The sequence below is a fragment of the Gekko japonicus genome, unplaced genomic scaffold (assembly GCF_001447785.1).
Source record: "Gekko japonicus isolate JY-2015 unplaced genomic scaffold, Gekko_japonicus_V1.1 scaffold1664, whole genome shotgun sequence".
In the NCBI taxonomy this organism is placed as follows: domain Eukaryota; kingdom Metazoa; phylum Chordata; class Lepidosauria; order Squamata; family Gekkonidae; genus Gekko; species Gekko japonicus.
Genome location: NW_015169828.1, coordinates 121,804 through 134,691, shown reverse-complemented (window position 1 = coordinate 134,691; position 12,888 = coordinate 121,804). Strand labels below are relative to the sequence as shown.

Genomic DNA, 12,888 nt, shown 5'->3' with positions numbered 1-12,888 from the left:
AACATGTGGGGTGTGGCCTAATATGCTAATGAGCTGTGCTGTCAGGGGTATGGCCTAATATGCTAATGGGTTTCTGCTGTTGGGTGTGGCCTATTATGCTAATGAGTTCCTGCTGGGCTTTTTCTACAAAAAAAGCCCTGGATGTTTTCATCACACATTATGCATTCAATGGCAGCTTATTGAATACATTACACTGACCCTGCATGGTAGAATTTTCCTGCACTTTTACTCTCAACAGAACCCGGATCGGGCACGCTTAGACAGAGCATTGGTGTCTCCCCCCCCAAGCTGTGAGAAATGGCAAAACAGCAACAGATCTATTATTGTGTAAAACAGAGCCAGCGAGAGCAAAACTTCCTCCTCCACCTTGGATTTCCTTATTGCTTGAAAGGAGCAAGAAGTCAACAGCTTCCCTTAAAGCACATGTTTGTTTCCTTGACAGGAACTGTTTAACCGTAACAGTGTGCCATTACCGGTCAGCAGAGGGCCTACATACTCCATTCCTTCAGCCGGTTAAACATTTCTGCGGTGTGAGGTTATAAAGGATGCCAAAGCTCGAGGAGCATTTCATTTCAGAAGGCACAGGAGCTGTTCATCCTGACTGGTTGGGCCTTTGATTCTGTCAGCAGGATATATACTTCAGTCCTATGGCAGGTCCCAATGGCAACTCAAGGCACTCCAACTGCGGCGTGTGTCCCCAGCCCAAGTCTGCACAGGCCGCCATTTTGTGCTAACTTATTCTTGGGCTTCCTGAGATGCCACTAGAATTGTAGTGTTCATTTTTGGCACATGGTAGCTCGGGCTCAATGATCGTTTAGTCTCAATAAAGACAAAGGAGGCCCTTCGTGGCCTGGGAACCACATACCTAAAAGGTCATCCCTCCCAAAATAGCTGTGTGAGAAAATTTGTGTTACTTGATCCAGTTGCCCTGCCATTCCCCCCCACCCCCCCGGCAGTCAGGGGAAGTCTGCCACTGTATGTCCTCATAATTTTTTCTGTGGTGCCAGCAACATCTGTCCATCCATCCATCCCTATCACGTTTATTCCAGGGTGTACATACCACTAGAATTGTAGTGTTCATTTTTGGCACATGGTAGCTCGGGCTCAATGATCGTTTAGTCTCAATAAAGACAAAGGAGGCCCTTCGTGGCCTGGGAACCACATACCTAAAAGGTCATCCCTCCCAAAATAGCTGTGTGAGAAAATTTTTGTTACTTGATCCAGTTGCCCTGCCATTCCCCCCCACCCCCCCGGCAGTCAGGGGAAGTCTGCCACTGTATGTCCTCATAATTTTTTCTGTGATGCCAGCAACATCTGTCCATCCATCCATCCATCCCTATCACGTTTATTCCATGGAGCTCAGGGTGTACATACATGGCTCTGTCTTCTCCATTTTATCTTTGCAATAACCCTGTGAGGTAGATTCGACTGCGAGAGAGTGCTTAGCCCGAGGTCGCCCAGAGAGCTTCCATGGCAGAGTGGGGCTTGAGTCTATCCTAGCCTGACACACTTAAGCACTACTACAGGCCTTTCTGAATCTTTCAGGTGGTCTATCAAATTTATTAGCCATTCAGTAAAAATGTGTAAGGCAAAATTATTCAGAAGGTCTTCTATAGGCAGTGAGCTAGTTATTTAATATGGTGTATGGGGTTTTACCCTGACCTGGATGGCTCAGGCTGGCCTGATCTCGTCAGATCTCAGAAACTAAGCAGGGTTGGCCGTGGTTAGTATTTGGAAGGGAGACCACCAAGGAAGTCCACAGTTGATACACAAAGGTTGGCAATGGCAAACCATATCTGTTCATCCCTTGCCTTGAAAACCCTGCAGGATTGCTATAAGTGAGCTGCAACATGATGCCACTTTCCACCACCGCCACCACATGGTTTTTAAAACTAATATTGTTGGTTGAGGTTTTTAGAATATCGTTTGAGGTGATTTTAGATATTTATTCTTCACAGTCTTGATTCATTTGCGTATTTTTTAGTGTGTGTGTGTGTGTGTGTGTGTGAGTGTGAGAGAGAGAGAGAGAGAGAGAGAGAGAGAAAATCATAATGACCTCTGGTGACTGACCCCAACTGGGGGCCTGGAGGATATACAGAGAGGTGGCTGAATAAAGCCTGCCCCTGTCCTCCCAACTGCTGGTTAGGGTTGCTGTTAAGTCGCTCGCTTAACAAAGTAGTCGGAGAGTGATTCAGCAAAGATACAACTTTATTCAGCAACTCAAACACAACTCCAACACGGATCAACATCTGATAGCCAGAACAGCTTTTACATTGCAGCTGTTCTGCTTTTAAACTCTCCCGGCTAATGTAGCCACGCCTACTATACAAATACCAATCAATTAGGTTGTCTACATAAAGACCAATCACTGACGTTCCCGCTCAGGGAGCCTGCTGGTACTTGATTGGCTGGTTCTTCCTGGGCTACCAATATGATTGGAGGGATTTGGATCCTAGCCCAGGACGAAGCTTCACGTCGTGTTTCAATAGGGTGATTCACATACAGTTTGCCTTGCATTGAATACACCACAGTTGCCACAGTTGTCATACCTGGCCGCCAGCAGGGGGGTCCAGGTCCTTGTCCTGGAGTTTGTCCTGGTCCTTGTCCCAGAAGTGATGTCATCGCACAGGGCACATTGGAGGGGACGTTCTTTTGTTTAAGGAAAAACTCTGTGGTTTTTCCTTAAACGATCAACCTTGCAACATCACCTCTGGGTGATCTCATTGTGCTGGGCGCATTGCTGCAAACAGGGTGCTTTGGGGGCGGGGTTCCCCCCCAGCCAGATCAGGGCCAGCGGATCTGGGGGCCTGAAAGCAGGCAACCCCCTGCCCCCATTGGGGAAATGGCAGACCTACTGCTGGTATTTCAAGGAGGTCTCCCATCCAAGTACTTGCCAGAGCCTCTAAGATCTGACGAGATCAAGCTTGCCTGGACTATCCAGGTCAGGGCGATTCATTGATTGGAGAAAGAAACAACAATGGCATTCTTAAAGGACAGCTCATATACAAGACAGCTTCCATGCAATCTTCTTGGGAGGCCACGAAAGCTGGGCTTGCATCTTCATGTGGGTTGTGACCAGGCCAAAAAGAGAGAGAAGAAGAGAGAAAAGCAGGGGGTGACAATCCAAGGTCATGAAAATGGGGGCAACTATGTATAGACACCATCCATTTGGAAACACTGAAATGGTATCTCCTTGCAAGCCTGCTGGTGAGTTCCTCTATGAGTTTGACATGTGGTCGTGAGACAATCCTGGGGTTGCCTCAAGAGTCAACTGGTCCCTTGAGGGAAGGGGGAATTCAAATTAAACGGACAATGTAGGATAATTTTCACAACTCTATTTATTTCATCGGGCTTCTAGCCCTCCATCCCCCACACAGCAGGCTCAGGGTGGGTTACAACATTCTTAAAAACATACAAAAATTTAAAACAGAAGATAGCCGTAACACAGCTACAAAACAGTATCACTATATAAAAACCTTAAGAGGCGCCAACAAGACAATGTACTGAATTGGAGGAAGCTCCCATTGCTATATAGCTGCAGATCTAAACAATACAAGGGAAGCGGGTGAGAGAGTAAGCAGCTATGATGGACCAACATGTTGCTAGACAAAGCTAAGCTAAACAGGGCGGAGCAAAGCAGGGGAGACCATTCTAGTTGGATTGTTGCCATAGGCCTGGCAGAACTGTTATCAGATCCCGCAGGGCCCGGATCTCACTAGGGAGAGCGTTCCACCAGGCTGGTACCAGATCGGAGAAAACTCTGGTTGAGGCTAGGCGGACATCTTCATGGCTGGGGATGACCAGTAGATGTTGAGCAGAACCTTTTGTGTAGAGAAGCCAAGTGGTCTGGCGGTGCAGAGCTCTTCTGGTGCTCCAACGGATGCTGAGATTGTGATTCACAGCGTCCTTGCTGACTCGGCTTGTCAGAGCTTCTCAAGGGCATGCATGAGCTCATCATGGGTGAGATCATCAAGGAGGCCTCAGTTTTGACACACCAGGATTAACATGTATCACCATGTGTGCTAATCAGAATTTGCAGTCGTCACGGCTGACTTTCTGAAAGATGCTGCTCGTAAGCAGAAATCTTGCATCATCTTACAAAGATTAGCAAGCCATTATTCTTGCATAAACATTCATGGACTAGAGCCCACACTGCAGCAAAAATAAATACGAGTCTTCTTCAGGTGCCGCAAGACTCCTGTTGGTTTGTGCCGCAGACATGAACTTGTGTCTTGTTCTGTCTAATTACAGGCTTGTGTAGACTTGGTTTTCTGTGGGGTCATGCAGGGGACAGGGTGTTAGCCTTTCAACCTTTACTCAGTTCTGGTATTCAGAACTGGCTGTGCTGACATTTTAAAGGAGAAAAAACGTGTCCTTTAAAAAAGAAACACACACTCAAAACCACCAACAAAGCAGGGAGCTCGGTTTCACATACCGAAACGAAGAGGATGTTGAAAAGCTAAACCTCTTCTGCCTGCACAGACCTGAGGCAAACTGAAGACCATTTCTGCAGTAGTGAAATTCCCCGCATCGACGTCTTAAAAACTGCCCCTTATGTGAAATTTTCCGCAGTAGATTTTTTCCCTCATCAGGAGCAAACCCGATGTTTTTCTCCTTCTTACCCCATGTTTTCGGAATCTCCAGTTTTAGCGAGTTCCAAAACTGTGGGGTAAGAAGGAGAAAAGTTTGGGTTTGTGCCTGGTGAGGAAAATTCTAGTGTGGAAAATTTTATATAAGGCGCAGTGTATAGATTTCTACTCCCAAGCCTGTCGAGGAATGAGGGAGAAACCAATATTTTTCAGTACATTTAACAACAACCCAGAGAGGTAGGCTGCCCTCTCTGGATTCAGAACAATAGCCACCAGAATCCCTTTTTAACTAGTCCCGGCTTTCCCCAAGGGAGGGATTCCAAATCTTTAGGTTAGCCTCTGGGACATAACACATTGAACAACTCAGTCTAGAGCTGCACAGTTAATCTTACCAAGGTAGCTTGTATGGTGAGCAGAAGGCACAGGAGTTTAGCCTTGGAATCCCGTTACAACATCAAACAAGTTAGAAACAAGAATAATATTTTATTCAGTTCAGAGCTTTGCAATTAGACTAATAAGGATTTCAAAACAAGAAAGACTAGGGCAGTTTTTGCCTTCATTACACAGTAAGAGATATGCATAATTACCAGGATGATCCATAGCCCAAGAATGTCCAGATATACAGTCCAGTTAGACACCAAGGGATTCTGAGGGAAAATCCCCCTTGTGCACCAGCCATGTGCTCAGCTTCACAAAGGAGGTCTTTGTTTCACCTGGGACAGCATTTCCCAGTGCAATTCAAACAAGTAGAGAGGGAGCAAGAACAGAGAGCTCTCTTCCAAGGGACCAGACAATTATAGCCCAATTCCATTCATGACCAGCCGTGGCCATCAGCCAATCACAAGTAGCAGGGTGTGTGACCAATTTTTGGTTGTCATGGGGACAACTGGGGATAGGCTGGGGGCTTGGAAACCATGCTTGCAGTCATGTGACTCCCAAACCCCAAACGTCATTGCGTACGTGACTGTTTGCCTGAGGTCTGCCATTTGGCATGATGTGAAAGAATGTGGGTTTATGGCATGCTATTGAGGCCATCTGGGCCTCACCATTTGGCTTGCAAGAGGAAGTAAGCCACAGCGTTATCAAAGACAGAACAGGAGAAGGCAGAACGTTTTTAGAAATCAATATTTCTATACACGCAGTTTTAAAAACATCGATGCGGGGAATTTCACTACTGCAGAAATGGTCAGAGGCTGTCCTAGTCTGCAGTTCATGTGTTACTGATAAAATGAAAAGTGTGGTCTTGATCTTGTCTGGCTGAGCACAGATAATGGCTTTTCAGAGATTTGCTGTGCCATCCTAATGGTGTAAGTCTTCTTGGGATGGTGTTGGTAGAGGTTTTGTCGGAGTGGTCAAACTTTTGTACTTTTCTGTAGCTCTTTGACAGGATTAGCCCCTTGAAGTCCAGCCTAGTGTTGTAGTGGTGGACATTTTGGCTCCTGCATACATTTTGGTGTGATCTCTTGAACAGCGCATTGTTTCTCAGCTGTGTGGCCAAGACCTGGGGTGGGGACATGGCTTACTGTTAGAGCATCTGCTTTGTGTGTAGAAAGTCCCCAGTTCAGTAACTGGCATCTCCTATTAAAAGGGTCAACTACTGGGTGATATCTAAACTTCTACCTGAGACCCTGGAGAGCCTCTGCCAGTCAGAGTAGGCAACGCTGAACTCGACAGACAAACGGTCTGACTGGAGAATAAGGCACGTTCACGTGAGCCGCAAGTGGTCACACACTGACTTACACCAGTGGCCTTGATCACCATTTTTCTTCTTTATGATGCCTCTGTTTATTAACAAGGTATTAACAAAGGTATTGGAGCTGCGGTGGCTCAAGTGGTTAAGACGCTGAACGGCAGGCTGTGGAAGGTCGGTAGTTCAGCAGTTCGAGACCCGAGTGTGCCGCATGACGGAGTGAGCTCCCGTCTCTAGTTCCAGCTCCTGCCAACCTAGCAGTTCGAAAGCAAGAAATTGCAAGTAGATAAATAGGTACCACTTCAGTGGGAAGGTAACAGTGTTCCGTGCGCCTCGGTGTTTAGTCATGCCGGCCACATGACCACGGAAATGTCTTCGGACAGCGCTGGCTCTTCGGCTTTGAAACGGTGATGAGCACTGCAACCCTAGTCGGATTCAACTGGCTTTTGAGCAAGGGAAACCTTTACCTTTATTAACAAAGGAGGACTTGTTTAGCTTAAATCAGGCATCCCAAACATGGTGCCCGTGAGTGCAACGGCAGCTAGCAACACCATTCCTGGCACCGGCCAAGTACTTTTAGAAAGTGGGCAGGGTCAGGTGGGCTTTTTTGCACACTAAGGCTTCTCAGTTGCCATTGGAGAGATGATTTCCTGTGCAGATTTTTAAAAATGTTGCTCTGGCAGCAGATGCCACCTCAGCGCAAAGGTCTTCCTTCTTGGTGTAGTGGTTAAGAGCGGTGGACTCTAATCTGGAGAACTGGATTTAGTTCCCCACTCCTTCACATGCAGCCAGCTGGGTGACCTTGGGTCAGTCACAGGTCCCTCAGAGCTCTCTCAGCCCCACCTACCCCAGCCCCACCTAAAATGGCTGCTCTGGCGGTTGGACTCTATGGTGTTTTACTCTGCTGAGGTCCCTCCCCAAACCCCTGCCCTCCTGAGGCTCCACTCCCAAATCTCCAGGAATTTCCCAGCCTGGGGTTGGCAACCCTAATTCTACCTCAGGAATAACGGTCTGTGCTGTCAACAGGGACTTGCTTGCTTGTGTCATGCAGGGGCCCTTTTTCCAGTGCTTCAGCTGTCAGGGCCTGCGTCACTGCCTCTATGTCATTTCATTTCATTTCTTTGGCAGATGTTGACCGGCCGCGTCGATTACTATTTACGTGACCATGTTGTCGGCATCACACTGGAGGAGCCTCCGCCAGACGCTGCTGGTGCTCTTCACATCCGCGCTCCTCATTGGCATCACCATGCTGGCCATCTCCTCCAACATCAATCCCGTGGGGTTTTTCTTCCTGGGAGTGGGGGGCCTGTGCTTGGTCGGCTACCTCATCAGTCTGGTGGTCGAGTATTACCTGAAGCCAGAGGATTCAACGGATGAGACTCGCTCAGCCTCAAGGAGACAAAGTCATGCAGCGTGAGTATCTGCATCTTTATCCCCTCCCCTTTGCAAAGCCACAGGCAATTTGGAGCTAGACCACACAAATGGTAAATAATATAATAATAATAATAATAATAATAATAATAATAATAATAATAATACTTTCAACTTATTAATCGCTTTCCCCAGTGGGCTCAAAGCAATGTACAGTTACACATTTTAGACAGGGGACTAACAATGTTCATAGGGGATAGGGAAGACAACATATATTCAATTGCACACGCTGTCACTGCACGGTGTAAACGTCTTCTGGCTTGGCTCAGTCATTTTCCGAATGGCTGCTTGTCGACCAGGCTTCAGGACCCGTATGTCAAATCGCCACACTGCCACCGCCTGGCCGGAAACATCCACTGCAGGGATTTTTGTAGCCGAGAAGTTCTTCCGCCTTTTCCGAACCTCGACCAGGACGTCCCGACCGTCAGCTAACACCCTCCCACAAGGGAGATTGGTGTGCCCACCCTCTCTAAGGAGTGGTTCCCATTTTATCTACTCGCCGAAGCTTTCGAATCGCTGGGTGGACGATGAGCTGGGGACAACAGGCTGGCTGCTCACACCAGTGCGGGGCTCGAACTAAACACAGTTCGGATGTTAAAACAGTGGGATATACCCACTGTGCCACTGCTCCCCTCATAATGTGGTAGAGGAGGGGTTCCCAACCTTTCCGAGCCTGTGGGTACCTTTGGAAATCTGGCACAGGGTGGTGGGCACAACCACAACACGGCTGCCACCAGAAATGGAGCCTGGGTGGGTTGCTTGCATACAGCTGTGCTGATGCCTTGCTTAATCCCTTCCTTGCTTAAGTGGGGAACTATTGCAATGGCTTATTTTAACCACAATCCCCCTTTTCTTTCCCGCAGAGTCAATGAGGTGTATGAAGCACCAACGTACGAGGAGGTGGTGGGAACCAGCCAGGTATCAATCCCGACGTTCTGGACCATCACCTCTGGCACGCCAACCTCCCAAGGGGACCCCCCTCCCTACAGCGTGGTCATTGAGCCACCTACCCACAGCGAGACTGTCGTCGAGGCATTCAGCGTCTCAGTGGCCCCGGGCACACGGCGTGCCTCCGAAGCAGATATGCACTCAAGGCTACGCCTCAGGCTGGTGCTCCCGCCAAGGCTGCAGCGATTTGTCTCGGATAACCAGGAACTCAAAGATGCCGAAGAGCACGTGGAACGTCTGGAGCCGCTCACGCCGCCTCCTGCTTATGACAACGTAACTGGCGACGAAGTCTTTGAAGAAGAAGTCCAGCCCACAAGGCTATGACCAAATGGCTGGGGGACGGGGAGACTGATGCTCTCGGTGCTGCGTTATAGCAGTGCATCTGATGAGTACGAGTGGACTGGGCTTTAACTTACTGGGGCCGTTCCCGATGGACACTGGCGGCCAGAAGCAAGCAGAGCCAAGCCCCAGCAGCTCTGCCAGTCCCCCAGGGGCTGCTCGGCTCTGGCCATCTAGCAGCAACATAAGGTTGCCAGCTCTGGGTTGGGAAATACCTGGAGACTTTGGGGTGGATCCTCAGGAGGGCAGGGGGTTGGGGAGGGACCTCAGCACAGTAAAACACCACAGAGTCCAACCACCAAAGCATCCATTTTCTCCATGAAGACTGATCTTTATCAGTTAGAGAGCCATTGTAATCACAGGAGATTTCCAGCCACCACCTGGATGTTGGCAGCCCTACAGCAATGGTGATCCGTGTCGGCTCACCTGTTGACCTACCTCAACACTGCTGCTGGTTGGCTTACTTCCACAAGGGGGCTTACTTCCACTTACCTTGGCTTCTTTCTCTGCCATTTTAACCCTACAGCCCGGCATTGCTGGTAAAGTGGTACCGATAAAGCTCACAAAAGTTTGTGCCGCAATAAATGCGTTTGCCTTTAAGGTCTCACAAGACCAGTGGTCATATTGACTGCCAATCGAGTGACATGGCCACCCCTGTGGAATGTGTTATATCTGTGCTGCCATACCACTTTCTTCAAACGTGCACTGGGCCTCACAAATCACAGCCTGTATTAACAGCGTTCCGTGCGCCTTGGTGTTTAGTCATGCCGGCCACATGACCACAGAAATGTCTTCGGACATCGCTGGCTCTTTGGCTTTGAAACGGAGATGAGCACCGCAACCCTAGAGTCGGATTTGACTGGCTTTCGAGCAAGGGAACCTTTACCTTTTTATTACACATGGAACAAAGCTTGAATGATCACGCGGGGTCTTAATGTGCATTCCCCCCTTAAAAAAAATCTTATAATGAATGTAGATACAGCCATTGTAGGGCTACCTTCCTACTTTGGTTTTTATTTTTTTAAGGTTTTACAAAATGGATACTGTGCAATTCCTCCGTGGTTCGCTGTGTCTTCCCAATACTGTTTATGCGTTCTTGGACTTGCAGCACAGGCTGCTCAGAAGCTAGCACTGGAGAAGGTTTTGTGAAGTTCCCATAGGATGGACTCTCAGATATCATATCTAATGGCTGATCATTGAGACCTGTGGATAGGGAAGGAAGATGAGAGGACATCATCAATGAAGGATGAGAGAAAAAAACAATTGACAGTTGCATCTGACCATTGTACCAATTGTGCTAGCTAAAGTTAAAAAAAAAATAAACACAGTGCAGATACATGGTTGCACTGATGAAATAGTTCTTTTCGGAGCTGGTTCCGGGTTCAAACATTCACTGGGTGAGGTGATCCATCTTACAACTAGGTAATATTTCTAATTTGGTCATGCTGTGGTATTTTAAGACAAGTCTCATCATTCTCCCTAAATTCTGTGAGTGGAGCTTCATATTCAGCCAAATAAAAAAGAAAGCGTACCAGGTAGGATATTATGTTCTGGAATTTACCTCAGACATCTTCAAGACTGAAGTATGTCCCAACCAATGTTCCCTCTAAGCTGTAGAGTCCTGTGAGCAAAAATTCTACTTTGTGAGCTACTGGCATTAAATTTGTGAGCAGGTGATTTGGCTACTGCATAAATTAGTGTGTTCTGGAGCCCTCCTTCCTGAGCTGAGACAAAAATGTGTGAGCCGGAGGCTAAAAAACTGTGAGCTAGCTCACACTAACTCAGCTTAGAGGGAACACTGGTCCCAACTGAAAACTACAGCTTTTTGGCCTGGCCTTCCCAGCATTTCATGGGTGAAAGTAGGGACAATCTTGTGTTCTTCCGTCACCCCACGTCTCTTGCACTAAAAATTAATGCCTGAGCTTCTGTGCTACCCATTGCTTTTCACCTGTAAATTAAACTGACACTAACATTTTAAACGTCAATTTTAAAAAAATAAAGAATTTGTCAGGTTTATGTCAGAATGGATATTGTTGTACACATTGTAGAATAGCTGCAACTTGAATACATTCAGCAGAATTTAGTAATTTAGCAATCTTACCAAAAGATCTGTGTCCCACCGTGACAGAAATAAAAGGCCCACTTTTTCCGAGAAGGACATGTGTATGTTTACAGACAATGTTATTATATTTATCTTTTACAGTATCATTGAAGAAAATAAAAGGGGTTACTGCTATCATAGCAGAACAGGTAGATAATCCATGGCAAATCCTCGGCTTAGAGAGAGTGAGTTCTTAGCAATTGTTAAGAAAACCCCGTAGCCTACCTGGACTACTTCTGCGTATCTCCAGTTGAGGACCACCGTATGTTTCAGATGGCAGACATTCTGCATGCACAGCAAATCTCCATTATGGCACCATAGTGTGAGGACATTATTTGAATCCACATGATTACTCACAATCCCCTACTGGGTATGTGTATAAGAGCTCTTTGGTAGGGCAGACAGAAGAATTCACAACTGTGAGGGAAACACCTCATCTGTCACAGAAGTCACCGATTGTGTTGTTTCCTGTTCAAACACGACTGAAGTCTTGGCTTTACAAAATGTATCCCTGATTCCCTCGGTTGATCGGGACCTCCCCCACCAAGTGAGCAAGGTACTTGTCACGGGGAGGTCATCTGGCACGAAATCGCCTTTGTCAGCCGGCAACCCACAGTGGCTGTTCAAGTTCACCTTGAGGCTGAGTCACACAATGTATCAGCATTAGTCATCATGTTGACAATGAGATTTGTGAAGGCTGTGGGAGCTGTTCTTTTATTTATATTTAAATTCCATAACACCGTTTCTGAATAAAACAAAATTAGCAATGGCCTTCTTATCTCATGCGCCGGTCTTATCACTTTATGACTACCACTAACTGGTTCTGCAATTAAGCTTCAAGGGAAACTTAAAACCACCATTTCTGACTGCTCTGCACTGATAAAAGCTTATCTCCTGCTACCTTGCCACCCATGGACAGGTACTTCGCTCACTCAACAGGGAAGATCCTGATAAAAGCTTCAGGTGACCTACCTGGAACAGGGAAGGGGCTGTCAAAAACCCTCCTCTACAAGAGCCACTTCTTTGCTTAATCGGATGTTTCATGCGTGATATCAGGCCTGGACATTTGCTTAGCAGCATTTTAACACCTTTTTTTGGCAGTCGAATCACAGCTGATTTTTGGCAACCCCATAGGGCTTTCAAGGCAAGAGACATTCGGGCGTGGTTTGCTATTGCCTCCCCTCTGCGTCAGGGCCCCTGGTATTCCCTGAAGATATCCCATCCAAATACTAGCCAGGGCCTGCTTAGCTTCCGAGATCTGACAAGATCAGGCTAGCCTGGGCTATCCAGATCAGGGCTTTACAGGGCCAATGAGTGCCTCTTCCTTCCAGCAGTTTATGACCTGCACTGGACGAAAGCCTCTGCTCTGCAGTCTCCTAAACAGTGCAAGAGCAACAAAGGTGATTACTCACAGATAAATATGCTCAAAGACATGTATACATTAGTAGACGTACAAACGTGTGGTTTATATATGCAGTCCTAAATGGACTCCTACCCTGCTAAGCACATTGATTTCAACAGACTTATAAGGGGGAACTCTGGTTAGGACTGCGCTTACAGTCTCTGCAGAGGATGGTAGACTTCCAGCAACATACAAAAATTCTCCGTCCTTTATCATTTTGGGGAGCACAGGTGGTCAATATCTCTGGGGTTGAGGGGACAGGCATGAAAGACTGGCATCCGGCAAGGTATCCTGTCTGCGTTCTCATTCGGGTCGTTGTCGAGGACGTTGAAAATACAACCATTTGAATCAATGCTCCCTCTAAGATGTGGAGTCCTGTGAGAAAAAA

The 12,888-nt window shown here is 47.3% G+C and overlaps 1 protein-coding gene across 1 annotated transcript in view; it reads left to right on the top strand.

The window, feature by feature from the left end:
• Positions 1–9,189, top strand: part of TMEM139 (transmembrane protein 139) — a 13,967-nt gene extending 4,778 nt beyond the window's left edge. The window contains exons 2-3 of the mRNA XM_015417269.1: positions 7,408–7,692; positions 8,574–9,189. Coding sequence (XP_015272755.1) covers positions 7,445–7,692; positions 8,574–8,982 — 657 coding nt within the window. The 5' untranslated portion in view covers positions 7,408–7,444 and the 3' untranslated portion in view covers positions 8,983–9,189. The remainder of the gene's footprint in view (positions 1–7,407; positions 7,693–8,573) is intronic.
• Positions 9,190–12,888: the final 3,699 nt, after the last annotated feature.